This window comes from Clinocottus analis, unplaced genomic scaffold (genome assembly GCF_023055335.1).
Source record: "Clinocottus analis isolate CAN_PGR_092001 unplaced genomic scaffold, fCliAna1.0.p SCAF_15, whole genome shotgun sequence".
NCBI classification, from domain to species: Eukaryota; Metazoa; Chordata; class Actinopteri; order Perciformes; family Cottidae; genus Clinocottus; species Clinocottus analis.
The window spans coordinates 224,199-252,195 of NW_027175876.1; the positions used below are offsets into that span (position 1 = coordinate 224,199).

Below are 27,997 nucleotides of genomic sequence, written 5' to 3' on the forward strand. Positions count from 1 at the left end.
TTTCTTCTTGCTTTGGAGATCGAGGCCACAAATCCTCCTTCCTGTCCGCCGCCGACTCTCCTTCTGCAACACAAGAGAACGTCAGGAAAACCAGAAGAAACCAGTTTAAGTCCTGAGAGGCGTGACCCCTGTGACCCCTCCATGTGCTCATAACCAGTGGTGCTTCTCATCCAGAGCATCTTTTGTAATGAAGTAAACAGTCTTGTGCCATCCCAGTCTACACCGTCACCCTTCTCTTTAACTTTGAATTGTGAGTTTATTTAAATCTACACAACGAGGCACCGTTGAGTGTGAAGAGAAAATATGACTTAAGCTGAAAAATTGAAGCTCGATTTTGGAAATTCTTCACATTTCTTGTGAAAACATAACTTTACTCTTGTGGTGGAATAGTTTGTGACTGTCATGTGTTTTCAAAAAGGTCTTAAGTTCACGATTAAATATACATTTAGAATAATTACATCAAAATGGTTGAGCTTCTAAGAAGCCATGTGAAAGTTTGTAGAGTCAAAAACTATTTAAAACTAGTTATTGTTTTACCAAAATCTGTTTTTAAACCAGGAATAAAGGAAAAAAATAGACAAATTATTACTGAAAAGTTAAGAAAACAAGTCCTTATGTTTTAATACGATAGTTTGAAGTGTTACATAAGTTTAACAATCCAACTCAAATATTGAAATAATGGTAATAAATAGTAAGTAAGTGAACTTTGAACGTGACTCCCTTTGAAAAATTAGGTTTTAATCCTCTAAATGGAAGTAAATCATGCAATTATGACCTATTGTCACATTGTGACTTAAAAACACTTAAAAGTGACAGTGTGTATTGTATTTCTTTAAGTCAACAAAAAAGGAGACTAAATATTTACAGTTTGAGTCTTTTGGCTCAAATCCAGACGACATTTATAGATTCATTAAGCGCAACCGATTTTAATTTTGAAATCATGACTTTATTGAAATGTTTTGCCTTTAGATCCTCATAACTGTAACGCCTGATCATGAGAGTTATTTCCATGACGCCAGAAGTCGCTCAGCTCTCAGTGCCCACATCTCCCGCGTGTCCCTGAACCCCTCACTGGTGAACGCTGCAGCACTTTACCCGTCTCTGCGTCGGGTTTATCGGGAACGTTGGCTATCTCTGACGGGGAGACAAACAAGCTCGGGTTCTTTACGACGTCACGGCTACGAGACGCAGAGTACCACAGACGAGGAAGAAGAGGAAGAGGAGGAGGAGTTCTGACCTGGAACCGTGCCGAGGTTGGAGTTGTCGAAGAACTGCTTGGGGCAGTTCCTGGTCAGATGCTCGCAGCTTCCTCCCACGTCGAAGATCCTGCTCTTGGGCGAGAGCAGCAGCGAGTCCCTCGGCGAGTCCAGCAGCTTCCTGGACGCGGCCGCCGCAAACTTCTTGGGCGAGCTGAAGAAGAGGGAGGCGTCCGAGGCGACGGCGAGCGGCCGCTTGGAGGGCATGCAGGGAGACGGGGGCGGCTCCGGCTCGGCCTTGCTCTTAGACTTCAGCCGCAGCGCTCTGGTCCTCCACTTGCTGAGCTCCTGATGCTGACTGGAGACCGAGCTGCCGGGACGGACACATGGGGACCAATTTACACCACATTTAAGTGACTTTAAACCACATTGACACCACATTTAAGCGACTTTAAACCACATTGACACCACATTTAAGCGACTTTAAACCACATTGACACCACTTTCAACCACATTTCCATGACTTTACACACATAATTCACACTGTTTGACATTTGGTTTAAACAGTTTAAATACTACATTTTATCACTTTTTACTGACAATGAGGATTCAAAGCATACAGTAAACCTTAAATGACTCAAATGAATGAGAGACAACAGTTTGATTAAAATAAACATTTATAAAGATGCCTGTATGTATGCTGCTGATATTTTGAGCCTCTTTCTTTTAAAAGCAGATTCATTATTTTAAACTAAATGAACACATGAATATAACACATTTACTACACGCAAAGGACTTTTCCAGGCCTGGAAATAACAGTTTTTTATAACTCCATGACTCTTCCAGGTTTTCCCATTAACCGTACGAGTCCTGGAAGCCGTCAGAGGGACTAGAAGAAGCCGTTTCAGCGGTTCCTCTCACCTTTCCAGCTCGGTGACTTTCAGCTGCAGCTCCTTGACCTCCTGCTCCAGCTTGGTCTTCTCCAGCAGGAAGCTGGACTTGATGAGCGAGCCTCTGGGGTTGGTCAGTCTGGCGTGGAGGTCCTCGCCCTGCAGGACTGAGTGCAACAACACCACCACCACGTCAGCACCGCCCGAATCACACAACCCGTGGAATATCTGTGGAACAACTGACTGACTTACACGAGTCCTCTCCTTCCTGCTGGCTCTTCCTCAACGTCTCCTTCAGCTTCCTCACAGACTCCTCCTTCTCGCTCAGCAGTGAGCTCATCCTCTGGATGCTGAGGACGACAACGACACAGCGCTCGTGAGTAAAGAGGTTCAGCGCGACGCCTCAATGTGTCCGTACACACACGTTGAAGACCGTCTGGAGGCGACACGTCGGGCTCTTACTCTTGTCTGTGTTTGTCAGACGCTGAACTCAACTCCAGCTCCACCTTGAACAGCTTCGCCCGGAGGTTCTCCAGCTCAACGGTGCTGGGCGATGCGTTTCTCTGAGGCAGAACAAGACAAACATTATCAAGGACGGCAGCTGTAAACGTTTGAATGAGAGAAAGAGAAGCGGCGGCTTGAGGGGGGAAGTGGAAGTGAAGGTTTTCTGAATGAACCTCAGACTGGCGCAGTTTGCTCTTGAGCGATTGGATCGTGTCGTCCTTCTCCTCCAGCTGAGCGCGGCTGTCCTGCAGCTCCGTCTGCAGCAGCTGGGTGGCCTGCTTGTGGTTGGACACTCGGCTGCTGGCTTTGACCCGAGCGTCCTCCAGCTGCTCCACTTGAGACCGCAGAGTCTGAAACGGCAGAGAGAAAAGGAAACGGGCGTTTTGAGAGGAGACGCCGAGACCGGGGCTGCAACGAGACGCCATCCAGCGACTTGTTTGTGCTAAGCTACGTAACGTTAAGCTACATGACGTTATGCTACGTGACACTACGTGACAATATGCTATGTGACGTCATGCTAGGTTATCCCATGATGGACGTACCTTGACGGTCTCCTCTGTCTGCTGGAGCTGCAGCAGCAGCTGCTGGTTGTTCTCCTTCAGCAGGCCGAGCTCCGCCTCCCTCGGCGTTCCCTCCAGCGCCTGCAGCAGAGCGCCGGTCTTCCGCCTCTCCTCCCGGAGCCGAGCTTTGGCGTCGGCCTCCAGCCGCCGCAGCTCCTCGCTCGGGCCGCCGCCGCCGTCCTCGTCCATGATGGCCTGCGGCGGGAGAGTCGTGTGGGATTAGAAGAAACGCCCAGAAATGACCGGCGGCGCGGACGACGACATCGTGGGCGGTCTGTACCTGCAGGGTCGTCTTCATGGCGTGTGCCGCCGCGGTCCGGTGGTCCAGCTCGCCGCTGATGATGCCTGCCAGCTCGCCGGCGCTGAAGACGGCCCTCAGCCGCTCCTTGAAGCGCTCCCGCACTTGGCAATCGGCCGACATCTCGTTGACGCAGGACAGCAGGTCGGCCTGGAGCTTCTCCAGAACGCTGGACATTTTCTACAACGAAAGAGAACCGTCATCCAAAAGTCTTGAGCCTGAAGGAGGACTAGGACACGCCCTCAGGAGGAGGTCACGACATGGTCGAGTAGTAATTTGGGGAGCGGGCTGAGCGGTTCCTCACCTGCAGGTAGAGCCGCCTCTTGTCCAGCAGCTCGGTGAGTCGGGCGTCCCACAGTGCCTGGAAGTCCACGTCTTGGCCGCGGGGTTCCTGCGCTCGGCACAGCAGCAGATCCTGCCGACGCCTCTCCTCAAAAACGGCCAAATCGTTCTCGGCCAACTGCTGGAAGAGGTTCCTGCAGCCCTGCGCTCGCGCCTGCAGGTGCTCCTGGGAGGGGACGATGTCACGGGTTGGTTAATCGAGAGGGGGGCGACACCGCTGCGAGATTTCCAAATGAAAACCACGTTGATATTTACCGTGAAGCCCCTCAGAGTCTGAGCCATCTGCAGCTCCAGCCGCCGCACGGCGGCGAAGGCGTCGGCGCCGGGCTTGGACAGGACGCGCCACGCCTCCCCGCTGTAGTCCTGCACCGTGTTGTGGTTCTGCTCCGAGCAGATGTCGATGAACGTCTGGAACCTGCCCAAAGACTCCTGCAACGACACAGCGGTTCAGCGGGCGATCAGAGCTCAGTCGGCGCGGCGTGCGTCAGAACGTCGTCGGCCTCTCAGCTGCTCGGGAAACTAAAGGCGCCCGTCACCTGAAGCTGCTCCGTTGAGTCACGCAGCCGCGACGAGTCTCGAGCGCCGCGATCCGAGCAGCTCAGCTGCTCCCTGAGCGCCGACACGGTGGCGTTGGCGTCGCTGAGCAACTGAAAGAGAGGAAGCAGAACAGTTTAAACGCCTTCAGAGACGTGCCGTTGGCTGTTTTACCAGGACGACTCCGGTGCGACGGTTTACCTGCTGCGAGGCGTCGGCTTCAACTCGAGCGCGACTCTCTCTCTGCTCGTTGAGCTGCAGCTGCTCCTCCAGCCGCTGCACCTGGAAACAGCAACGAAGAACTCATTGAAAAAAACACTTAAAAACAGAAGAAAGAGAAGGAGCGGGCGTTAGCGCTGGTCGTTTGCTACGTGGCTATCAGCTGTAGCTTCATATTGAGACACTAAAGCTCATGTTCCTCCGGCAGGTGGAGGTTCGGTCGTACCGTTTGTTGCAGCCGGCTCTCTCGTTCTGCTCCGTCGGCTCGCTGCTGCGAGTTGAACTGATTCAGCTCGCTCAACTTCTGCTGGACAACTGAGATCTGAGTGAAGAGAGAGAGAGAGAGAAAGAGCTCGTTAACAAAGAGGAGCTCTGAAGCCGTGGATGAATAAAGACGACTTTAAAACCCATTAACCAGCAAGCCAAGAGCTCGTGTGTCGTGTCCCTGCCTTACGAAATCATACAAGTCCATTGTTCATGTTTAGAATCAGGAGCAGATAGTTTTGTACTGTTAGCTTGATGCTACATGTTTCTAGATTGATGACAACCTGCTGAATGCGTCTGCAGGACAAACGCCCTCCACTTCCAGACACTGAACTCTTTTAAGAGCTTTTTATACAGGAAGACATTGTTTTTTTTCATTGAGTTCATTATCAGCTATCAATTTGTTATTATGGGTTGCTTTAACTGTGTTTATTAGTTTTACTCTACATTGGCTCCGTGGCACTCACACTTTGAAAGAAAAATTAATAAAATTTGTTTTCCCAGCAAAAAAAGAGAAAAGAAATATGATCATTTTTCTGAAAAAACAAAAGTAATTTTCTACGCAAACTCACCGTCTCCATGTGCTCCTGCAGCTCGGCTCCCAGCTGCCTCTTCTCCTGCCTCAGGGCCTCCAGAGCGTCCTGCAGCTGGTCCCTCTGCTCGCTGAGAGCCGCCACGCTGCTCTGCAGCCGCTCCGTCTCCTCTGTGGCGGCCTGACAGCCGGCGGCCAGACGCTCTCGCTCGGCTCCGGCGAGCTCCAGTCGCTCCGTCAGAGCCGTCGCCTGTGAGGACGCGAGAGTTTCTTTAACTCAGCTTCTCGTACAGCTTTCACACGAGGAAGATCAAGCACTAAACCCAAAACGTTCAGACTCTAGAAGCGTTTATCCTCGCATCTGAAATTCTACTTTGAATTAAATTGTGACAAATAAAAAAAAGGTATAAATAACCACATGGAAGGTTTAGTGTTTTTTTGCCTTATTGGTTCTTGACGTATGAAGAATTTATAGTGGATTTATGCTACTTTCCCTCTAATAGATGAATCAGACTTTTATTTTGAAAAGAAAATCGCAAATTTGTTTTCTATACTTTCCATTTGCCTTATTGGTTCTTGACGTATGCCTAGATGATGCTGTTTTATTTGATTGATCTATTAGAGAGAAAGTAGCATAAAGCCTCTATAAATTCTTCAAACTTTTATTTTGAAAAGGTAAAAAGAATTGCAGATTTGTTTCATGTTTGAATGTGAGCTCGCTTGTTACGTCCTTTGTACGTTTAAAAAGTGGAATAGTTTCATGGACCCGTATGAGGCTAAAAAGCTCTCGCGGTGGTGAAAGTTTACAAGTTTTAATAAATGTATTTTAACCAAAAGGAAGAAAATAAAGGAGCAATTTCACCAGCAGTTTCATTACATTAAGACAATAAATCCTCAAGTGAGAGTTGACTTAACAGACATTTACTTAAATGATCGTCTGTGAGACTGCCACTTGATAACGGTGTGAAGCTGTACAAAGCTAGCAGACACAAACCTCCTCCTGCACGGCCTCCATCTTGTCCTCCAGCTGCCTCTTCTCCTGCCTCAGGGCCTCCAGAGCCTCCTGCAGCTGATCCCTCTCCTCGCTGAGAGCCGCCGCTCTGCTCTGCAGCCTCTCCGTCTCCTCTGTGGCGGCCTGACAGCCGGCGTCGCGCTCTGAGAGCAGACGCTCTCGCTCCGCTTCGGCGAGCTCCAGTCGCTCCGTCAGAGCCGTCACCTGTGAGGACGCGGAGCGGCGAGAAGGTTCGTCCTCTGGAGGATTTGTGCTTTCATGAAGCCGTTTTTTCAAAAGTGAGAGCTTTAAGACGCCGACCTGTCGATCCAACGAGCGCTCCTTCTCCTGCCGCTGTCGGTCCAGATCGGCGTTCGCCTGCTTCTGGTCACACAGATCCTCCTGGAGGGACTTCACGAGTTCCTGCGTCGAGGAAGCCTGAAGAACAGAGATGCAGCTTCAGCAAGTCAAGCATGGAAATGCGTCACCTGGAGATGAACAGCTCGGGGGAGGAGGGGAGGTAAACTTGGCAAAGAGTCATAAATTGTGAGCGGTGGCCTCACCACGTTGACGCTCTGCTGGAGATCCTCTTCCAGCTGCCTCTTCTCCTCCATCACAGTCTGCAGAGACGCATTCAGCCGCGCGACCTGAAGCAGACGTGAGGCCGTTACTCACCCAAAGTTAAAATGACCCGACTATAAAAACTCATTAAAAACAAGCGCGACTAGTTGTCACAAACCTGCTCCTCCAAGGTCTCCATGTTGTTGTCCTGCTCCGCTCTGATCTGCCTCGTCTTCAGCCTCAAGGCCTCCATAGTGTCCCACAGCTGAGCCCTCTCCTCCCTGAGAGATGTCACTATCGCGGAGAGTTGATTGAAGTCAGAGTCCTTCTGCTCACAGAGGGTCATGTGATCCGAGTGAAGCTGCCTCTGCTCTTGGAGCTCCGCCTGAAGACGCTGAGTCTCCACAACCTAAAAGATCATATGCAAAAGTCTGTGAGCAGAAGCTCTTGAGCGCAACTGGCAGTGTGATCGCACCAAAATCCCCAAAATGCTTGAAGCTTAGCAGCTTCCCCTCACCGTCTCAACGTGACGCTGCAGATCAACTTCCAGCTGGCTCTTCTGCTCAGTGACGGCCTGTAAAGAAGCCTGAAGATCGTTTATCTGTGGAGGAAGAGGCCGGTGTTAGTCCATGTCTTTACCAGGAAGAGAACAAAACTAACTAAAAATCCCCCAGAAGTCGTGTATATGTTTTAAAGTGCAGAACACTGACCTCTTGCTGAAGACGGGCTCCATTCTCATCATGTGGTTGCGGTCCTGAGGTCAGCGTTTCTGGCTGGTTGAACCCACTTTGGGCGAGTGCGACCTGCGACAGTAGAAACATGATTTTTATTATTATTTTCTCAGCAGATTAAACAAAACACAAGTAAGAAGACCGCATATCAACGCACCGTCTCCATGTGCTCCTCCAGCTCCGCTCTGAGCTGCCTCTTCTCCTGCCTCAGGGCCTCCAGAGCCTCCTGCAGCTGATCCCTCTCCTCGCTGAGAGCCGCCGCTCTGCTCTGCAGCCGCTCCGTCTCCTCTGTGGCGGCCTGACAGCCGGCGTCCTTCTCCGACAGAGCGTCTCTCTCTGCTCGGGCGCTCTGCAGCTGCTCGGTCAGAGTCTGAATCTGTTGGCGAGAGGCGATGTCACAAACACTCGCAGTGAAGGAGACGTTTTAATGAGACTTATTCTCTGTAAGTATTTCAGCTCACCTGTTGATCCCAGTCAGAGTCCTTCTGCTCACAGAGGGTCATGTGATCCGAGTGAAGCTGCCTCTGCTCTTGGAGCTCCGCCTGAAGACGCTGAGCCTCTGCAACCTAAAAAAGTAACAATAATTCACATCAAAGGGGATCCAGTACTTCTGAAAAGGAAGCATGAAGTTTACAGATCAAGTGAAACATGACAAAGAAAAGACCTGTTGTTCCAGCTGAGCTTGACTCTCTTGGTTTATATAATCATAGTAATATATAAAAGTCTGCCAGTTACATTAAAGAGCTTCTGCTCAGTGTGATCGCACCAAAATCCCCAAGATGCTTGAAGCTGAGCAGCTTCCCCTCACCGTCTCCACGTGACGCTGCAGATCAACTTCCAGCTGGCTCTTCTGCTCAGTGACGGCCTGTAAAGAAGCCTGAAGATCGTTTATCTGTGGAGGAAGAGGCCGGTGTTAGTCCATGTCTTTACCAGGAAGAGAACAAAACTAACAATGAGGATTCAAAGCATGAATATAACACATTTACACCACTTCTGTGGGATTTTTAAAGTGCAGAACACTGACCTCTTGCTGAAGACGGGCTTCATTCTCATCATGTGGTTGCGGTCCTGAGGTCAGCGTTTCTGGCTGGTTGAACCCACTTTGGGCGAGTGCGACCTGCGACAGTAGAAACATGATTTTTATTATTATTTTCTCAGCAGATTAAACAAAACACAAGTAAGAAGACCCCATATCAACGCACCGTCTCCATGTGCTCCTCCAGCTCCGCTCTGAGCTGCCTCTTCTCCTGCCTCAGGGCCTCCAGAGCCTCCTGCAGCTGATCCCTCTCCTCGCTGAGAGCCGCCGCTCTGCTCTGCAGCCTCTGCGTCTCCTCTGTGGCGGCCTGACAGCCGGCGTCCTTCTCCAACAGAGCGTCTCTCTCTGCTCGGGCGCTCTGCAGCTGCTCGGTCAGAGTCTGAATCTGAGCGGACAGAAAGGAGACAAGATGGTTATTCAAACTAAAGTAAGCACAGAAGTATTGTAATAACATCATAAGAGATCACATTTACGGAAAAAAAGCAACCAGATGTATGAAGGAAACTCGTACCTCTGCTTGCAGCTCCTCCAGCTGTGCGCTCTGCTCGCTGGGTGAATCCTCCTGTTTGGATGTCTGAGCCGCCTCCAGCTGTCTGATGCGCGCCTTCTGCTCTCGGTTCCTGTCCAGGGCCGTCCTCAGCTCCTGCTGATTCTCAATCATCTGTTCGATAAAGCAAACACACATACACATTGACATGTTTCTCCTCTTTCCTCGGCTACGAGGTGCAAAGACAAAAACACAGAAAAACCGTCACTCTGGACTCACCATCTCCACGTTCTCCTGCATGTCCGCCTGCAGCTGGTCTCTCTCGGCCGTGACGGAGCAGAGCAGCGTCTGCGTCCGCTCTGCAGCGCTGCTCTGCTCAGACAGGAGAGCGTCCTTCTCTTCTCGCGCACGCCGAAGCTCCTCCGACAGACTCTGCATCTATGCGATTGGATTTCCAGCTGTCAGTCCGTACATTGAAGTTTAGACGTAAATAAAACACACTGCTGAACTACAGTTTCTCTCACGTGTTCCCCGACTTCAGACTCCTTCTGCTCAGCCAGCTTCAGCAGATCAGAGTTCTTTCGGCTCTGCTCTTGGAGCTCGTCTTGGAGAGATTGGAGAAGACGTTGTGTCTCTGCAGCCTAAAAAAAAAATAACAGAAGATATATGTAAATAACTCTCTCTGGGAACCCGACCGAATGGATCAAATTTCAGATGTTTTTGTCCAAATTTGCATGTTTTAGAAACATTTTGACTCGCCATCTCCACGTTGTCCTGCAGGTCTCTGGTGAGCCGCTCTCTCTCGGCGGTGAGCGACGCGACCGAGCAGAGCAGCGCCTCCGTCTGCTCTGCAGCGCCGCTCCGCTCAGACAGGAGAGCGTCCTTCTCTTCTCGCTCACGGTGAAGCTCCTCGGTCCGCTCGTTCAGCTGGAGACGAAGAAATGACGTTACAATTATATATTATGAAATGCATCTAGAAGTTTCTATGGTTGAACAAACAATAACCAGAGAAAAACAAACAAACAAATGAAAAAAAGTTAAAAGAAAAAAAAGGTATTCAACTTGACAAGGAATGAAATATAAGATAAAATAATCCTCTTAGTCCCTCAGTGGGGAAATTACAAGATTACAGCGGCATTGCTCACAAGAAAATATCAAAATCAAATATAAACAGCAGAACAGTAATAAAAACAAAAAGTTAAAAATTAAACAGTAAGATGAATATTAAATATAAAGATGGAATACAAATACAAGTGTATAAAAGTACTTAAACGTACTGGATATTGCACATCTTAAAGTAATGTCTTAAATAATCCAACAATCAGGTCATAATTGAATTAATCCTTCATCCAGTGATGCACTCAGAGTTTGAGTCAACTTATATTTTGAGTAATAAAGATATTATTCAGTTATGGGTGAGCTTAATAATGCAAATATGACAGGTTTTAAGAAAAAGAGAAGATTAATTTTCCATTTAGCTTTAAGGATGTCGGGACATCGCGCCTCCATTCAGGAGGATCAACACTATTTGTGTCCAGATTCTTTACATGTTAAAAACCGTGTTTTCCACAGAAACATTGGCGTGTCAGAGGTGTTGTTTTTCCCCTCCTCCTGTGACTCATCCCGTCCCGACGATGTTCCCTGAGGACGTCCGAGGGCTCACCTGCTTCGTCAGCTCGTCCACCTCGTCTGGAAGCGTCTGCAGCGAGGCGAGCTCCTCCAGCTGAGCGCCGAGCGCCGCCTCCGCTTCCCGAGACGCCGCCAGCTCTCGGTTCAGCCGAGCCGCCGTCCTCTCCAGCTCCACGCTGTCCATCAGGTCTGGAGACGGAGAAATCACACAACTCTCATCCGAGGGCACCGATTGAGGCTGCAAACCAGGTTCGTCGGAGAAGACTTCAATAAAACATACCTTTTGGGACTTTCCCGTCGAGCAGAGCGGAGAGCTTGGCGTTCTCCTCGAACACCACGTTCAGCTCTTTCTGGAGGTCGCTCTGCATCGCCCTGTAGCGAGACTTCTCCGCCTCCAGCTGGCAGCGCAGGCCGTTCACCTCGTACTCCATCTTCTCGTGGTTGGCGCTCAGATTCACCTGACAAGCGACGTGAAAAACAAATATTGGTCTTAGTGACAGGGAGGCAGAGAAAAAACATTATGGACTGTCTGGAAACAAATAAGGATGAAAAGTTATTTCCTTTTTTTTTATCATTTTAAAAAGGAATCTGGTTTCGTTTTGTCACATTAAAAAAGCACAGATGTGTCGAATTCAAGTTAAACCACCGTCAACATCTTATCAGCAGATTTTCAGACTCCTAAAAAGGTTTTTTGCGGGTCGATCCCACTCACGTTCATCTCCTCCAGCGACATGTTTCTACTGCGCAGGTGAGCCCATTCCTTCTTGGTGTCCCTGCTGAGCCCCTCGGCGTCGTCCAGAGAGCGCCGCAGCGTCGCCACCTCCTGCACCAAGTCCTTCCCGCTCTGCAGGGAGGAAACCGGACGCCATTAGTGAGCTCAGCTTTATGAGATCAAACAAACTACAAAAAGGTATTAAGAGAACAATTAAAAACACGTACCATACTCTGAAGCTCTTTTGCGAATGCAGTTTTCTTCTGCAGCTCCTCAGACAGAGTTTCTAGCTTGTTCTGGAAAGAAAACAAAAGAGTATTTAATTGCTACAGTCTGGCTTTTAATTTATTTACATTTCTAAAGCAACCACTTCTTCCCTCAATATCTTAACATGAACTGAATAGTCGGGTTAAATTCATACCTGAAGCTCCAGGCATCGGAGTCCAGAGGATTCGACGTCCGTCTTCAGTTCAGAGATTTCGTTTTGCATCTCGTTCTGTAAAACAAAAACGAGCACAGTGTCGACAAAAGCCTCACCGAGCACACACACACACACACAACTCTACAATCCTGTAAAGCCGAGTCTGAAGGGATGAAATACCTCGTGCCCCTTCCTGCACTCCTCCTCCAGAGCTCTGAACACGTCTATCTCTCTCTTCTCCTCCATCTCCTTGGACAGAGCGGCGTTCTCTTTCTCCAGACGCTCCATCTCCTCCATGAACATCCCGAGCTCCTGCTTCAGATAGTCCCGCTCGGTGGTCAGCGCGTCCTGAAGACGCACAATTTAACACGTTTAAGCGTTACCACTTGTAGTGCATTCCTCTAAATGTTCTTTATCTTCGGCACATGTTTTTAGCAGCATGCTGCACCAGCATCTCTAGAAAAACATGATGTACATGCAGGAGGTGACAAGTTAACAGGATTTTTTTTTCTTCGCTTTCAGAAGCGAACGGAGCAGTGTCGTGGGCGAGTTAAAGTCCGTTACCTTCTCTGTAGACAGAGTCTCACACAGCTGGAGAGTCTCTCCAAACTGTTCTCTCATCTGGAAAACAAAGCATGAAAGATTACTGAAACCAGCAAGCACAACCCACCAAGCCAAAGGCCACTTGTTACTAGCAGGTGCATTTATAACAAAAAAAAAACACAGCATACTTCTTTAGTTTCACTTGGCATGTGCCTCTGTTCTTCCAGCCGCATCTCCAGGTCGGCCACCCTGATGTCCATCATCGCCACCTTTTCGTTGGCCTCCTCGGTCGCCCTCCGCTCCGCCGCCTGCGTTTCCTCCACAGTCTCTCGGCTCTGCTGCTGCTGCAGCTGCATCTCCAGCTCGGCCGCCCTCCGCTCCGCCGCCTGCATCCTCTCCAGAGTCTCCACTTTCTGACGGGCCTCCGCCTGCAGCTGCAGCTCCAGCTCGGCCACCCGGCCGTCCGAAGTCTCCGCCCTCGTCATGGCCTCCTCTTTTTGCTGGTTTTCGATATCCAGCTGGAGCTCCAGGTTGGACACTTTCCCCGAAAGCTTGCCGATGTAGTCCGGAGACACAAAGTCTTTGTGGCTGGTAAAAAAAAAAATCAAAAACAAGCAGATGACTAAAGTAAACTTCCTGTAGAACCATTTAGGGGTTCATGAGGGTGAAGGAGATTAAATCTAAACTTAGTCTTGTGGCTGAGGAAAGCGAATGAGTCACTGTATTACAGGAAGGTTTACAAGCAATGCTGTCAGAAGGTATTCATGTTGCAGCCTGATGCTGAAATAGTTCCAATTTAGTACCATTACGGTCTTTTTGCACCACATGAAAACAAAGTGAAAAACAGGATTTAAAAAAAACAGTTTGGAAAGCCAGTCACACATCTCACCGTCCTGGGTCAAATAGTTCAATTAGTCGTCTTTCAAGTGAAACCTCCTCTACCCGTCAGTCTAAAAACACACTCACCCGTCTCCAAAGCCCCGAACAGTCACGGAGGAATTACTGGTGTCCATTTCATCTGAAGGCTCATCGGGAATCTCCCACTGGGACTCAAAGTCCTCATCCTCTGTTGAAACACACACCGTGGAGGCGTTTAAATAACGATCAGCGTGCAGTCCGCACTAGACGGAGGGGCTCATCGGGTGGAATCGATTTCAGCTTGCACGCGGTTCCTCCTCACCTTCGTTCAGCTCCAGCAGACAAGAGCGGTCCGCTTTCCTCTTCCGACTGAAAGAGTCTGCGAAGCTGAGGTCAGCCGGACCGTCGCACAGAGACGGACGGACGAGCCGGACCATCTTTCCTCCCCACGTTTCCCTGCGCTTTGGCACCTTAAACAAAAAGGGGAATAGAGTCATTGGAGTCTGGTACTTTCAGGAGGATGCTTGTGCTTCAACTCCGACGTTATTTTTGGCTCCAGTCTTACCTTTCGAACGGGAACCAGGTTGGAGCTGGTGACCAGCAGTTTGGTCAGGTTTCTGATGCGGTCCTGCTGTTCTCTCTGCAGCTGATCCTTCTCTTGGAGCATCTCGGAGAGAACCTTCTTCTCCGTCGCTGTGGTCTGAGTGACTGAAGAAACCTGCAGCGAGGTCACACACACACATTTAGGTCAGTGGGGAGGAAGCGCGGTTATAAAATGGGACTTTCAGTGACCGACACATGGCTGAAGGGAAACATTTCAATAAATAAAAAAAGACACTTACCTCGGTAAGCCGACGCTTGAGGTCTACAATTTCATTGCGATACCTTTTGAGCAGAGCCCCGTCGTCAGACACCTCCGTCACATGAGGGTCGTTCTTCATTTTCTTTGCAGTGCTGGCAAACTAATACAAATAATGACTTTGTGAAACATCATCCGCTTCATTTTCTCAGTCTCATGTTTGCGCTGACACTTTTTTTTTTTAAAGTCTAGTATAGTTATACGACATCCAACTGAACAGGGGAAAAGACATCTACAAAATACCTCATTAGCTTTACAATGGGATTGCATAATGCAATGTATATGGGGTGTACATATTAAATGTGCATATTTCACCAACCTGCAGAGTGCTGAGCGTCTCATCTAGAGCGACCGGAGTGATGGTGCAGATGATGACTGTTTTAGCGTTTCCACCCAAAGAGTTCTGCAGGATGCGAGTCAGCTTACTGTCTCTGTAGTTGGTGAAACCCCTGAAGAAAAAGAAGAGAAAGAGAGATTTAAGAAAATATCAGCACCGTCCTTAAATTGATGTTCAACCAAGAGTTTTTTTGTCTCAATCTGAAGAAGCAGACAGGTCTTTGTCGGTTTGTTGTTGACTCACTTCTGGCTTTCATCAGTCAGTTTCTTCATCACTTGACCGAGTGTGAACAGGCTGCGATTGATGTTGCAACCTTCTTTGAAACGTGCGCCTAGAATATCAAAACAAAGGGATTATTATTCGTACAACAGTAGAGTGCGATCAGTAAACTAACATCAGGGCTGGGCTTCATTCAGCAAACTAAAACTATGAAGTTAACTCCATCTTACCTTCAGCTCCTGTTTGACTTGTCCTCTCAGATCCAGCCAGGTCAACTAAATTCTAGAAGAAGAAGCAACATTGCTGGTGAACAAGTGATTATAACACAAACAATACAAATACATTTTTTTTAAAAGAGAGCCATCTTACCAAATGAGACACAATAATGGCTCCATCTGCACTTTCGCCTGCTCCCGGCTCGGTTCTTTCTCTGCTTTCCAGGATCTATGGGGAAACCAAATTATGAAGGCCAGACTTCCCAGAATCCTACATGTTCCTCACTACGCGTTGTGGCGTCGCTCACCATTCGGAAAATGGTGTGCGAGCGGCTGCTCCGCTCGTTCATCTTGGTCTTGCCATAGTGACGGTTCTCTACGGGGGGCAGATGGAGCAGAGGACACAAAGGTTGTTACACAGTCGGCAGCGTAAAACCCCGTAGCCTGTAATAAATAAAGCCCGTAGCGATCTTACTTTCTCCTTTCCGGATCCAGGCCAGCACTTGTTCAGGAGACGTAACCAGCTCCTCAGTCAGGTCGGACACAAAGATGTTTTTCTGCATGTTTTTCAAGACACAATCACAATGATGGTGGGAAGATTAGTCAGGATCAACATCATCTTTAAAACCTCAGGGTTTTGGTTCAAAAGAATCTTCCAGTTAAACAATATTTTGTGTTTTTGCCGTTTCAGCCAACAGATCTTAATTCAATGATTGAAGACAAGTCCAAATGTTAAAAAAATGAACTTGAAAAAATGCCATAAAGAATTCCGATTTTTTCTCTCTAAATGTCACCAAAACACAAATCAAGTAAATAGCTCACTTACATTGATCGTCTCTCTGACTTCCAGAGGTTTTCTCTTCCAGCTGTCAACGAGCAGATCGCTCACAGTTTCATTATAAATTTCCATGTAAGAAACCCTGAGAAGGAACTCCTTCAGCGGACACTTTTGGGCAAAAGAGAAGTCCTTGGTTAGGGAAAAAACAAACTGTGCTTCCACGAAAAACAACCGTGGCATCAAACCTGATTATATTCTTACATTTTTAATAGTTTGGAAGACGTCTTCCACGGCCAGAGGGATCACTCCGTGAGTACGGTCGCGCCCCATCATGGTGAAAGTCTTTCCTGAGGAAGTCTGTCCGTAAGCAAATATAGTTCCTGTGGATCAAACACACACAAATAAAATAAACACCAGCTACAGAGAGTTAATGGAGGACCACATTGTATTCAACTGTATCCCGTTTCCATTACTTACCATTGTACCCCTCGACAGTGGAAACCACCAGAGGCTTTGCGATGTCTTGGTACAGCTGATTGGTCGTTTCTTCTGCCACGAAAACTCGGTCTGTGAATAACAGAGCAGAACAGTGAATGTGCAGGAGACAACATTTTCAAGATGAGCCAGAAAAACCGGTAAACGCATCTCTTAATCCTGCACCTGCTGCAAAACATACCGAACACAAAGCTCTTAGTGGAATTCCCATCATCGATCTGATGAATTGATTTCTTATCAGCCTTCCAAAACATCTGGACAGGCTGTGCGTTCTCCAACGCCGCGCTTTCTTCCCTGGAACGAAAAGACACACAATTTAGATACACGTGGACACACTTACAGACTTTCACAACAACATAAACAGGTGGCAAAGTTTACTTGTTGCCCTGTGAGAACTCAGTTGTGGCTAATTTTCATCAACATCTATGATTATTTAAGTCCAAAATATCCTTTTGAATTATATCGTAAAGAGTCTATATTAATTATATCGCAAGACGGAAGTCTTGATTATTAAAATTGCGAAAAAAATGGCAATTGAGACACATTATATTAGAAGACAAAACCCTGATTGGTATTTATGACAAAACCAGAGTACATCAGCACATATTCGAAAATACCAACCATGTATTCCACAACCCTGAAATGTGTTTTTCTCTTGTAAGAACAAAGCATTTTTAATGTCTGTCAGACCGTCTGCCCTGATGGAAAGGTCTCCGTTGCTGTCAAATGTCGTCCAGACCTTCAGTATTAATTGTCATCAATTTGTTGGTCTCTCTCCTCTCGTGTGATCTTTCAGTCAAAACGTCGCTTCATTCGTAGTCTTAGTAGCATAAAGAAAGTAGAAAGACCCTAGAAACCATACACAGTCTACTGTCTCGAGAACCTCCCAGTCCCAAACAGGTCGAGGTGTTAGCTTACACCTCGACCTGTTTCACGTTAGCGTTTGGTAACTTACGTTAGCTCCCAATTTAGGTTAACGTACGGTAATTTACGTTAGCTCCTAACTTAGGTTAGCTCCTAACTTAGGTTTAACGTACGGTAACTGACGTTAAGCTAAGCTATTAGCTATTAGCTAAGTTAGGTGTTAGGCATAAAACTTACCTCTCAATAAGCGGACGAACCCGAACACACACTTTGACGGCTGACTCCATTGTTCTTTTTCAGAGTCAACCACCAAATAGAAAATTCACGGATAAACTCGGTAGCTAAATTATTCCTAATAATGAAAAAAGGAAAACCAACTGGCGCGAGAGCACTCAGCAGCGTTCTTCTTCTACTTTTTCTTCGTGTTTGCCTTTTCAAATGGTCCCGCTTTGTTTTGATTGGTCACCGAGGAGAGGCACGCCCATATATGGGTGTGTAGAATGAAACCTTCACGTTTTAGCTGCGTTTGTACTTTTTAAAATTACTATTATTGATTGCACTGATTTTAGACAAAATATTAGGCAACTTGTGAGTGAAAATAAAAAATGAAAACATTTTAATTCTTTACAGAAAAGGGTTGAGACCGCCGAGTGACGCGTAGCTGGCGACTGTATTGTTGGACGTCATCAAACCGCGTCCGGCAGCAGAGTGTGGAAAACACACGAGAAAGTCGTGATAGCTGAAGTTCAGTACAAGTTAAACGTTTACGCTGCTTTAAAGAATCAGAACTGTTAACGATTCTCGTCAGCGTTTATTTATATTCAGTATTAATCATTTCCAAATGAGGAAAAGCTAACAAGTGTACGACAATCTTCTTGGAGTGTTGAAATGTCTCTGTTTCTTGTAAACAGGTAACGTTACTCTTATTTTCTGTACTAGCTTCCATCATTTTTTACTAGCTTCTGATATCATAGGTCGAGATGAATATCACACCAGAAAGCAAAAGTAATAAGCAATGGAGTCCTCTTTAAGAGGTAAAAACATGAAAGACCGAAACGCTGTGTGTATTGTAACAGAAACCTGTCACTTAGAATATACACATGATGTGTCATATATGGTACAATACTGAGACATGTATCTGAATTATTAGCTTGTATCTGCTAAGGTATAAAGAAATATCTGTATATTACTTACTTTGTTAAAATACCCCAAATTAAGTCTTTTGATTACTGCAATGACGCCTTCAGGTACCTCGGCGAGGAGGAAGATGAGAGCGTCTCAAAGGAGTCTCGGTCTCAGGCGCTGCTGGCCAAACTGCAGCAGAAGGCAAAAGACAAACTGAAACAGAGTCGGACAGAGCCGAAGGGACAAAAGAAAAGAAAAGCCGACAAGACCAGCAGCCAAGAGCCTCAACGGCCCAAGAAGAAGAAGAAGAAATCAGAAGATGTGCCTTTGATGGATTCGGACACCGATGAGTCTGTTGAAGAGGCAAAGGAGAGGGAGACGGGTGTGAGTGAGAAACAGAAGAAGAAGAAGAAGAAAAAGGTTCAATCAGGTGTGTGTATGCACTTACTGGGTAATTTGTTCACATCACATAATACACGTGATCGATGTTGTGATAAGATGACATTCCTTCACTGTTACATTGAGACTTTATGAAGAGAAAGCTACAACTTGTGGTGTTGCTTCTGTGACGTGCATACAAAAATATGCCTCAGAGGATTTAGTGTGTCTGTCTTTGGATTTTTTTCAGACAGTTTAGTTAAAGGTCTGCCGGACACTCCCGTGGCTGGAAGAGACGGAGAGAAGGTCCCAGAAGGCGGAGGAGGAGGAGAAGAAGAGAAGACGGAGACAGAAAATGCGGCTTTAAAACCAAACACTTCTGTTCCGACTGGTTTCACGGTTCTGGGAGGATTCGAGAACAAAGCGGTACAGAAGGTACAGAAGTTTGTTTGGTGGCGCTCGTCTGGTCTCTGGTTAGCGTTAGTGTTCAACCTTCTGGAGCCTTAGTGTGTGTGTGTTTGTGTGTGTGTGTGTGTGTGTTCTTGTCTTCACAGGTACACAGAGTCCTGCCTCAGTGGCTCGCTCAGCCGGATGTGATTCACAGAGACATTAAAAGCAACCTGGTGCCCGTCTCTGACATCCCAGGACTTTCGGCTCCGCTTGTGAAAAAACTGCAAAACAATGCAATTCAGCACCTTTTCCCAGGTGAGGACACTTTGATGTATTTCCATTAATAAAAAATCAGAAAGTTCACCTTGAAGGAAGTTGTGATTGAATGATATTTTCATGAAGTCTATGCTTCATGTGTCGAAGCTTCATTCTCTCTCCTGACCACGAGGGGGCGACTCCTCTGGTTGTATAGAACCTTTGGCATCTTCTATACAGCATGATGTTCAAAAAGTCCTGAAGCTTTCTGTCACCTCTTCTCAGTGCAAGCGGAGGTCATCCCGGCCATCTTGGAGAGCGCGCAGCAGGGGCTTCTGATTGGACGAGGCGGCTACAAGCCCAGAGATATTTGTGTGTCTGCACCAACCGGCAGCGGCAAAACTCTCGCATTCGTCATACCAGTCGTACAGGTGAGCTTCACTCAAGTGTGTGTGTGTGTGTGTGTGTGTGAGTGTGAGTGTAAGTGTTTGTGTGTGAAGACCCTCCTGATTACACAAAGCCGTTCTCTCCCATCAGCTGCTGACTGAGCGGGTGGTGTGTAAAGTCCGAGCGTTGGCCGTGCTGCCGACCAAAGAGCTCGCCCAGCAGGTCGGGAACCTTTCAAAATAAAAGTCTGGATCCCAACCGTGTTGTGCTCCGTGGAGATTGAACACGTTCTTCCTGTGCAGGTGTGCAAAGTGTTCACATCGTACGCGGAGGGAACCTCCCTGAAGGTGGTGATGCTGGCCGGTCAGAAGTCCTTCGCCGCGGAGCAGGCGTCGCTCTCTGAACTCAGGTGAGGCGCTTTCATATTTATATTTGTAAGAGTTCTAAGGTTCAAGTAGACAAATACACAATTGTGTGTGAGCGTGTGTGTGTGCATGTGAAACAGGAAACACTAGAGTCCAAAAGGAGTATTTTTTTACGCAATGGCAGATGGATGTCCTGCTCTTCACGACCATAACGGGGCACTAAAGTCAATGAAAACATTCTAAATGTGTCACGTACAAGCTTTACATTTGCATTAGGAGAGTGATTCAATAGATAATTATCGGATGCGGACGTTGTATTTGTACAATACTCAAAATATAGCTTATTTTTCTTCCAGAGGCGGCATGACATGCAGTTTAGCTGACATCGTCGTGGCCACGCCGGGCCGCCTGGTCGATCACATCAACAAGAATCCGGGCTTCAGTCTGGAGCAGCTGAGGTTCCTCGTGAGTCTTTGAAACAGAAATGAGACTCAGAAGTAACCGGCGTAGTCCAGCCTCTACCAACGGTGTTGTTTCTTTATGTTTAAATGGAGGCTTTTCGTTCCAATCCCAGATTATTGACGAGGCCGACCGGATGATTGACAGCATGCACCAGGCGTGGCTCAGTCAGGTGGTGAAGGCCGTGTTCAGGCCGGGAGGCGGAGCCGACAACATGTCCATCTTCAGGAGGACCGAGCCGACATACGTCACCGCGACAAGGTGAGGCTGGAGGAGACGAGGAGAAGAGGAGAGGGAGAAAGGAGGTAGAGAGGAGGAGAGAAGGTGACGGGGTAAAGAGGAGGAGACAAGGTAGAGAGGAGGAGATGAGGAGAGGAGCTAGAGAGGAGGTAAAGAGGAGGAGACAAAGATTCAAGACTTTAGAAAACTTTAGACAAAGAGAAATAAACCCGTCTCCTCTCAGTCTGTCCCCGCCTCAGATGCCGCTGCAGAAGCTGCTGTTCTCCGCCACGCTGACGCAGAACCCGGAGAAGCTGCAGCAGCTCGGCCTCCACCAGCCCCGCCTCTTCAGCTCCGCCCACAGCACCACCGCCCAGACGCAGGCCGGCTTCGACTTCCCCCAGGGCCTGACGGTGAGCCACGAATACTCTGTGACCTCCAGAGAGGAAGGAGGCGTCGTACGGTCTCTGAATGAAACTTGAGCTCACTTTGTTCACGGCTGAACCTTTTATTTTGAAATGTTTTCAGGAGTATTACGTTCCCTGTACGTTAAGCAAGAAGCCGCTCCTCATCCTCCACTTCATCCTGCGCATGAAGCTCAGCCCCGTTCTCTGTTTCACCAACTCCAGAGAGACGGCTCACAGGTCGGAGACGCTTTACTTACATCTATCTATCTATCTTTATCTATATGTATAGATATAGATATATATACGTATATATCTCTCTATCTCACTCAGTGTGGTTTTACTGTTTTTTTCCTGTCCTCCTCCACAGACTCTTCCTGCTGGTGCAGCTCTTCGGTGGCGTTCAGGCCGCTGAGTTCTCCGCCCGTCTCTCCCCCGCCGAGAGGAAGAAGACGCTGAAGGAATTTGAACAAGGGAAGATCCAACTGTGAGTCCTGCAGAGTGTTGGAGGATGAGCGACCGGCACAGAACATCTCTGCACTGTGCATACTTCAGAAAGATACGGGGACCATGTGGTGTCCTTTCCAAAGGGACATAGTCATAAAAACAATAGCTATTTTGGGTGTAAAACAATTTGCAACATGACATGTCTTGTCGTCTTACATTACAAAGGAACAGTTTGACCTTTTATTTAATATATAAAAAGAGTCCAATCCTCTTCAGGTTGATCAGCACGGACGCAGCGGCCAGAGGCATCGACGTCACGCGGGTCAAATGTGTGGTGAACTACGACGCGCCGCAGTACGTCAGGACGTACATCCACAGGTGAGCCGACCAAACACACACACACAGGTATGAATGAATCCTGTTTACTAGAGCGCCATCATGTAGAGACTTTGTCCTTTTGTCTTTAGGATTGGGAGAACAGCGAGAGCAGGGAAAACAGGCCTGGCCTTCACCTTTCTGCTGGGAGTGCAGGTGAAGCTCTGAATAAACATTCAATATGGATGAGAGTGTGTAAACGGCATGAAGTTAAAGGTTGTGTGTGTCTTCTTCCCACGCAGGAGAAGAATTTCCTTCAAATGGTGGTGGAAGCGGGATCCCCCGGGATTCAAAAGCAGATCGTAAAACCGGACAACCTGAAGTGCATGGAAGCTCGATACGAGCAGACGCTGCAGGAGCTGGCCGACGCCATCAAGGTACCGCCCCCAAACGGACCCGAGGTCCACGGCGTGATAGCGTTCTGTGCACGTGAAAGAACCTGCTAGTAACTTTAAGCAGCCGTTACCATCTTCTACCTCATGAACACTAACTGTGGTTTTAGTCACACAACCTTCTTTTGTCTCTACAGGATGAGAAATACCACTGATGGAGCCACACCCGGGTGGAGAACTGCTTCACGAAGACCATTTTATCATTTTTGCAGCCGTATTTGGAAGTTTATGTTGTTTAATAAAATGTCTGCGTGTGGTGGAGCTGGTGATTTAAAGATCTTTTTTACGATCCATTCTATTTGATATGTTCGGGATTCATCAATATTATTAATCATTAATTAATTAAAATGCTCGTCACAAGTTTCAACAGATCAAGGCAACGTCTTCAGACTCGTCGTCTCTGCTTCTACTTTTCATCCTATTTGGGAGAAATTCTGTTATTTTTACAGATTGGAGAAGTTTAAATGGAAGAATTTAGAGAAAAGTTGAAGTTTTTGAATCCAGTTTTAATTTACTCTCACCTTCACAACACACACACACACACACACACACACACACAGAACATTATTATGAAACATATCATCAGAGAACGCGTCATGCCATCAGTCCCATTTGGAGGTCTTCCTCCTCATGGAGCTCTCTCCCTCGCTGTCGATGGCCTCGTACAGCTGCTGCTCGTTATCTTTCGTGGCGTGCATGTAGCCCAGGTAGCCAACGCACAGGGTGATGGTCACCAGCCCAAACGCCATCACGGGAATATTCTGCAAAACAACACAGCTTTGTGTTACGAGGAAGGCTTTGTGGGACTTTTTTATGTCTAATTTTATATTAGATTAGAAATGAAATAACCCATAGTTACAGATTAATTTGAGTTCAGCTCAAGAAGGAGATTTTGAAGGGCTTTGATTTTGTAATTCAACATCAGCGTGTCTTAGTTGTCGCTGGGTGACTTGATGAGGTGGTCTATTAAAGACCACCTCATGATGTGAATTTAGTTTGTAACTATTGACCATTTCCCCCTGAAATTGGACTTAAATTGCCTCAAACTGATTTGAAGTTAGCTCATGGAGCTCTTTCTTGAGCTTTTATTTCGAAATATAAATAAAACTAAATGTCCTCATATGAAGAGGTATCTTCACACACTATAAATACAAATTGGACATTTCGCATTCACCGGAAGTGTGCTCTTATTTTGAAGTCAGAAAAGAATTCGTGCGGGCTGGCTTCACCGCAGTTATAAATTGTATTATTTTACTTCAACAAGTCAAACCGGAACTATACGTTATATTGCTTTACTGTGACCATTGTAAACCGAAACGAGACAAGGTTTCACTCCGTTGACGGAACCATTATAGATGATTTTAAAGAGTTTAATTATCACGTAAAGACAGATGACAGTCTGTTCGAGTCTCACCGGTTTCATGAAGAGTTCGGGGTTCAGAGCCCGGAACAGGGTCGTGCTCTGTGCGCCTCTCAGCCCGGGGGCCCTGAAGCCTTTCTCCCCGGGACTCTCCTTCCCCAGACCGGCTTCTTTGTCCGACATGTCCGTTCTCAGCCCTTAAAGCGTAGCCATGTTTTCAAAGTCAGAGACGGAGGAGAAGAAGAAGAGTAAAAAAAAAAAAAGAAGAAGAAGAGTGGGAGGACGCGACATGTCACAGCGCCCCCCGGTGGCCGTGAGAAAAACACCCATTCATTCATTATTTTTTTTGTTTTTTGTTTGTTGACAAAATAGATAATAAACGATAAATAAAAAAGAGTAATTTTACAAATCTGAAACCGGTGTAAAACAGTCTGAAGACATCTTTAAATAATTATCTGGGAGGCCCTCACTGTTAAGATTTAACGATTGCATATTTTTGGTCGTTTATATTTATTTTTTACTCACCCAGAATGAGACAAAAGGTAGAAAAATAAAAATAAAAAATAAAAAAACAAGTCGGGACTCCCTTTTTGAACTTTTACTTTGAAGGATAGAACGGAGAAGTTTGATTGGTTTGATTCTCGACGTCACTACGTCATTTGTGTGTACGTCGCGCGCGGGAGCATTCGGTTATCAAACAGTCGCGTTTGAGGGAAATACGGCGACAGCCTGAATCCTGCGGCTGTACCAAATGAAAACATAACTTTTATAGGATACAACTAGAAGCCACAGGTGAGCCACACGCGACGTATTGAACTCGTCCGCTTATCGGCGGACTTCTGCGGCTTTAAAGACGCTGAAAAGCAGCGAAATAACGCGATAGCAGCGAAAAAAGCTAACGGGGCTAAAAACTCCACCGACACTTTTTTTTCTTCTTCTTATTTCACAACACAAAACACACATGTTGTGTATTCTTTTCACCTAGTCCGTTAAGTTGCCGTCACATGTTGTGTATATTGTGTTGTTATTGTATGATTAACTTGTAATATGAGCCTGATAAAGGTGTAATATTACACAATATGACCCGTAACGATGTCAAACCTGGTGCTGAAGCCCAGCACGGTGAGCTCACTCGGCCCTCCTGTTTCCTCTCTGTGCTCCAGGTGTTTGACACGCAGACCATGGCCATGAGGAGCGAGGCCAGGGTGGAGACAGAGGCCGAGGAGGAAGAAAGCTTCGGGCCACAGCTTCTGAACAGACTGGAGGTCAGTATCCTGCTGCACTTTGTACAGCTGGATTCTCTTTCTGCCTGTTTTGGAGGAGAAAAGTTGCTAATTTTTTAACGTTTCCTGGGTTGACAAGTCTACACAATTCATTTGCAATGCAACTCTAAAGCTATGACATGCGCCTAGTTGTGTACAAGTGTTGCTGTCAGTGTCTAAGTGGCCAATCTTCCTTGACTACTTTATTCCAGCTCACGCTGTCGCTCTGCAGCTCCTCTAGACTAGCTGCTAACTACTGTCTCTTCATGGTCTTCGTATGTTTGAATAAAGCCACTGGAGAACATTTATAAAAACATTAACACTATGTTTTGTAAGCTCAAGAGCGTAAAAGGACAGTTTACCCCTAAATAAATATAAGAAGCACATTTTCCTGAAGTGCCGTTTATCAATCCAGTTTGTTTTGGTGTGAGTTGCCTGTACGTGGAGAATTTGGCCTTCTCTAATAAAACAGGACTCTGGAAGTTGACTTCACTCTGGGCCGCCTCTTGTTCCAATGTCTCAGCAATGCGGGGTGAGTGCCGGCGACATCAAGAAGCTGGGGGAAGCGGGCTTCCACACCATCGAGGCCGTGGCCTACGCGCCCAAGAAGGAGCTGCTCAACATCAAAGGCATCAGCGAGGCCAAGGCCGACAAAGTCCTGGTGAGGAAACCGCGGTCTTAGTAGCACCTTAATGGCTTTTATTGATAGCACGTTGTCGTTCAATGAAATGTCAAAATGAACTTTTCTTCTCCTTCCCCGTCAGGCTGAAGCTGCCAAGCTCGTGCCGATGGGTTTCACCACAGCTACCGAGTTCCACCAGAGGAGGGCTGAGATCATCCAGATCTCCACGGGCTCCAAGGAACTGGACAAACTCCTGCAGGGTCCGTGAAAACCACAAGAACTCGACAGCTACAGATGTTTGAATCGATAAAGTTTTGTTTTTTCAACCTCTTTATTCCCCCTGCAGGCGGCATTGAGACCGGCTCCATCACGGAGATGTTTGGGGAGTTCCGGACGGGGAAGACGCAGCTGTGCCACACGCTCGCTGTCACCTGTCAGGTAGAGTCCAGCGTGACTTCAGAGAGACAACCTCAGTAATGTGACTCACTCCCTTTGGATAGTGCTGCAGATTTTAAACTGTGGTTTTGTCCTTTCGGTCCACAGCTGCCCATTGACCAGGGCGGTGGAGAAGGTAAAGCCATGTACATCGACACGGAGGGAACCTTCAGACCGGAGAGGCTCCTCGCCGTGGCAGAGAGGTGAGTCGCCACTTTTTCCTTTCTGAAAGATTCAACCGCTGTCTCGTAGCCCGACGCTGTGCTCTCTTTTGTTGTTGTTAATGTTAAAAAGGAAAAGGCTGGAAGTACAGGGGTGGAAAAGCATATTCTGACTTGGGACGCGTGTCTTTTTTTTTTAGGACGTCCTTGGAAATATATTATTCAGGTGAAATCCTGCAGCATGTATTTTTGTTGAACTTCCTGCGACATATATTTCTCGGAGACGTCCAGGAACATGTATATTCTTTTAGGACACCCTTGGACATGTGTTTCCGTGTTTCCAGGTACGGGCTGGTGGGCAGTGACGTTCTGGACAACGTGGCCTACGCCCGAGCCTTCAACACGGACCACCAGACCCAGCTGCTGTACCAGGCCTCCGCCATGATGGCCGAGTCCAGGTCGGTCTAAATAAAACCTGTGTGTCCAGATTGTAGTGTGTATCCCTGCAGCTAACACACTCCCACTCCCTGTGTATCAGGTATGCCCTCCTGATAGTGGACAGCGCCACCGCTCTCTACAGAACAGACTACTCCGGTCGAGGCGAGCTGTCGGCCCGTCAGGGTCACCTGGGCCGCTTCCTGCGCATGCTGCTGCGTCTGGCGGACGAGGTGAGCGGCCGGCCGTGCGACGACGTCGCCGCTCTTAACGTCTGTATCAAAGTGTTTATTTGATATCTTCTGCTTCAACCCCATTGCAGTTTGGCGTCGCCGTGGTCATCACCAACCAGGTGGTGGCGCAGGTGGACGGGGCGGCCATGTTTTCCGCGGATCCCAAGAAACCCATCGGAGGAAACATCATGGCTCACGCCTCCACCACGCGGTGAGTCGAGGGGCGATGCTCCACGACGCCGAGGTTTTGAAACACCTTTTGGTCTTTTTATACTTCATATTGATATTACACTACAGCGTCAACAGACAATTTAGGTTAGATATTCCTTTATTAGTGGGGAAACAGGTATGCATGACATTTAACAATGAATATAAACATTTGACGATAAACAAAGGGCAATAATGAAAGTAATATTTACAGTTAAATCTACAGTAGAATATACAATTAAAATAAAGTGCACATGTGACTACTTAAGGTGTATTCTAAGTGTAGTGTGAAGGTTGCAAGTGTTTTTAATTATGAGGACATAGTAAATACAAAAACAAGCAATATAAATGAACAGTAAAAAATGCACAACAATATTTTATATACAAACATAATACAATGTGTTAATATTGCATAGTGTAGGTGCTTCAAGTGTTTTTTTCCAGGCTGCATGAACACATTTAGAATTATATGAACCAATAATTAAAACAGGATGACTTCAACATTATTACCTATTAGCTTCTGGAATTGATTGGATTTGATTGGTCCTCTAAAAAAAGTGGGTGTGGCTTAGAGTGTCTGCTCCTCCTTTTGGTTGCAGACTGATTGACAGATGACCGTCACGATATCAACGGTTGAAAAGTAGAAGTACACGAGTACACGGCACGGGAGAAAATGATTTCAATGTAAAAGTACAAAGAAGTAGACACTTTAGTATTTATACTAACACGTATTGTTAAATAGCTGCACAATATGAGCTGGGATGGGCTCTAAAAAGGCATCGGGCTCTTTTCTCTGCAGTCTATATCTGAGGAAAGGCCGCGGAGAGACGAGGATCTGTAAAATCTACGACTCGCCCTGCCTGCCGGAGTCCGAAGCCATGTTCGCCATCAACGCCGATGGAGTGGGCGACGCCAAGGACTGAGGAGGCAGGAAGCAGGAAGCGAGGGGGTAAACGTTACACCTGCTGACTGACTCCCGGACTGAAGCGCTGTGTGTGCGCAGCCTGCACA

General features: G+C 47.2%; 4 protein-coding genes across 4 annotated transcripts; 2 read left to right on the top strand and 2 right to left on the bottom strand.

Moving 5' to 3' along the window:
• Nucleotides 1–924: 924 nt before the first annotated feature.
• Nucleotides 925–17,488, bottom strand: cenpe (centromere protein E). Its single transcript, XM_068577346.1, is given in 51 exon segments — nucleotides 925–1,134; nucleotides 1,238–1,566; nucleotides 2,118–2,253; nucleotides 2,339–2,436; nucleotides 2,549–2,649; nucleotides 2,764–2,940; nucleotides 3,133–3,345; nucleotides 3,431–3,628; nucleotides 3,753–3,956; nucleotides 4,046–4,219; nucleotides 4,327–4,437; nucleotides 4,526–4,606; nucleotides 4,770–4,865; nucleotides 5,380–5,589; nucleotides 6,334–6,555; nucleotides 6,652–6,768; nucleotides 6,894–6,977; nucleotides 7,070–7,300; nucleotides 7,409–7,492; nucleotides 7,602–7,694; nucleotides 7,780–7,998; nucleotides 8,084–8,188; nucleotides 8,431–8,514; nucleotides 8,647–8,739; nucleotides 8,825–9,043; nucleotides 9,170–9,319; nucleotides 9,425–9,583; nucleotides 9,670–9,786; nucleotides 9,905–10,072; nucleotides 10,809–10,963; nucleotides 11,055–11,232; nucleotides 11,487–11,618; nucleotides 11,714–11,782; nucleotides 11,908–11,982; nucleotides 12,088–12,255; nucleotides 12,472–12,528; nucleotides 12,639–13,038; nucleotides 13,417–13,778; nucleotides 13,874–14,026; nucleotides 14,151–14,270; nucleotides 14,487–14,616; nucleotides 14,748–14,835; nucleotides 14,954–15,005; nucleotides 15,093–15,167; nucleotides 15,247–15,314; nucleotides 15,414–15,495; nucleotides 15,765–15,884; nucleotides 15,978–16,096; nucleotides 16,194–16,283; nucleotides 16,393–16,505; nucleotides 17,313–17,488. Coding segments are annotated over 51 exon segments (7,230 nt in total). The 5' UTR covers nucleotides 17,363–17,488; the 3' UTR covers nucleotides 925–1,033.
• Nucleotides 17,489–17,791: 303 nt separating this feature from the next.
• ddx51 (DEAD (Asp-Glu-Ala-Asp) box polypeptide 51) lies at nucleotides 17,792–22,539 on the top strand. The gene is made up of 16 exons (XM_068577145.1): nucleotides 17,792–17,986; nucleotides 18,323–18,630; nucleotides 18,829–19,013; nucleotides 19,133–19,283; nucleotides 19,509–19,654; nucleotides 19,761–19,832; nucleotides 19,913–20,019; nucleotides 20,332–20,440; nucleotides 20,550–20,695; nucleotides 20,898–21,066; nucleotides 21,182–21,297; nucleotides 21,428–21,544; nucleotides 21,781–21,882; nucleotides 21,972–22,035; nucleotides 22,122–22,256; nucleotides 22,409–22,539. The coding sequence occupies exons 1-16, from the start codon at nucleotides 17,964–17,966 to the stop codon at nucleotides 22,424–22,426; spliced, it is 1,968 nt and encodes a 655-aa protein (XP_068433246.1). The 5' UTR covers nucleotides 17,792–17,963; the 3' UTR covers nucleotides 22,427–22,539.
• A 252-nt stretch (nucleotides 22,540–22,791) lies between these two features.
• Nucleotides 22,792–23,881, bottom strand: smim8 (small integral membrane protein 8). Its single transcript, XM_068577399.1, has 2 exons — nucleotides 23,686–23,881; nucleotides 22,792–23,032 (listed from the first exon to the last, which is right to left on the bottom strand). Exons 1-2 carry the CDS (start codon nucleotides 23,812–23,814, stop codon nucleotides 22,874–22,876), a joined length of 288 nt encoding a protein of 95 aa, XP_068433500.1. The 5' UTR covers nucleotides 23,815–23,881; the 3' UTR covers nucleotides 22,792–22,873.
• A 428-nt stretch (nucleotides 23,882–24,309) lies between these two features.
• On the top strand, nucleotides 24,310–27,978 carry rad51 (RAD51 recombinase). The gene is made up of 10 exons (XM_068576967.1): nucleotides 24,310–24,423; nucleotides 24,795–24,896; nucleotides 25,417–25,554; nucleotides 25,658–25,775; nucleotides 25,862–25,953; nucleotides 26,059–26,153; nucleotides 26,456–26,569; nucleotides 26,650–26,779; nucleotides 26,869–26,990; nucleotides 27,786–27,978. Exons 2-10 carry the CDS (start codon nucleotides 24,813–24,815, stop codon nucleotides 27,907–27,909), a joined length of 1,017 nt encoding a protein of 338 aa, XP_068433068.1. The 5' UTR covers nucleotides 24,310–24,423; nucleotides 24,795–24,812; the 3' UTR covers nucleotides 27,910–27,978.
• Nucleotides 27,979–27,997: the final 19 nt, after the last annotated feature.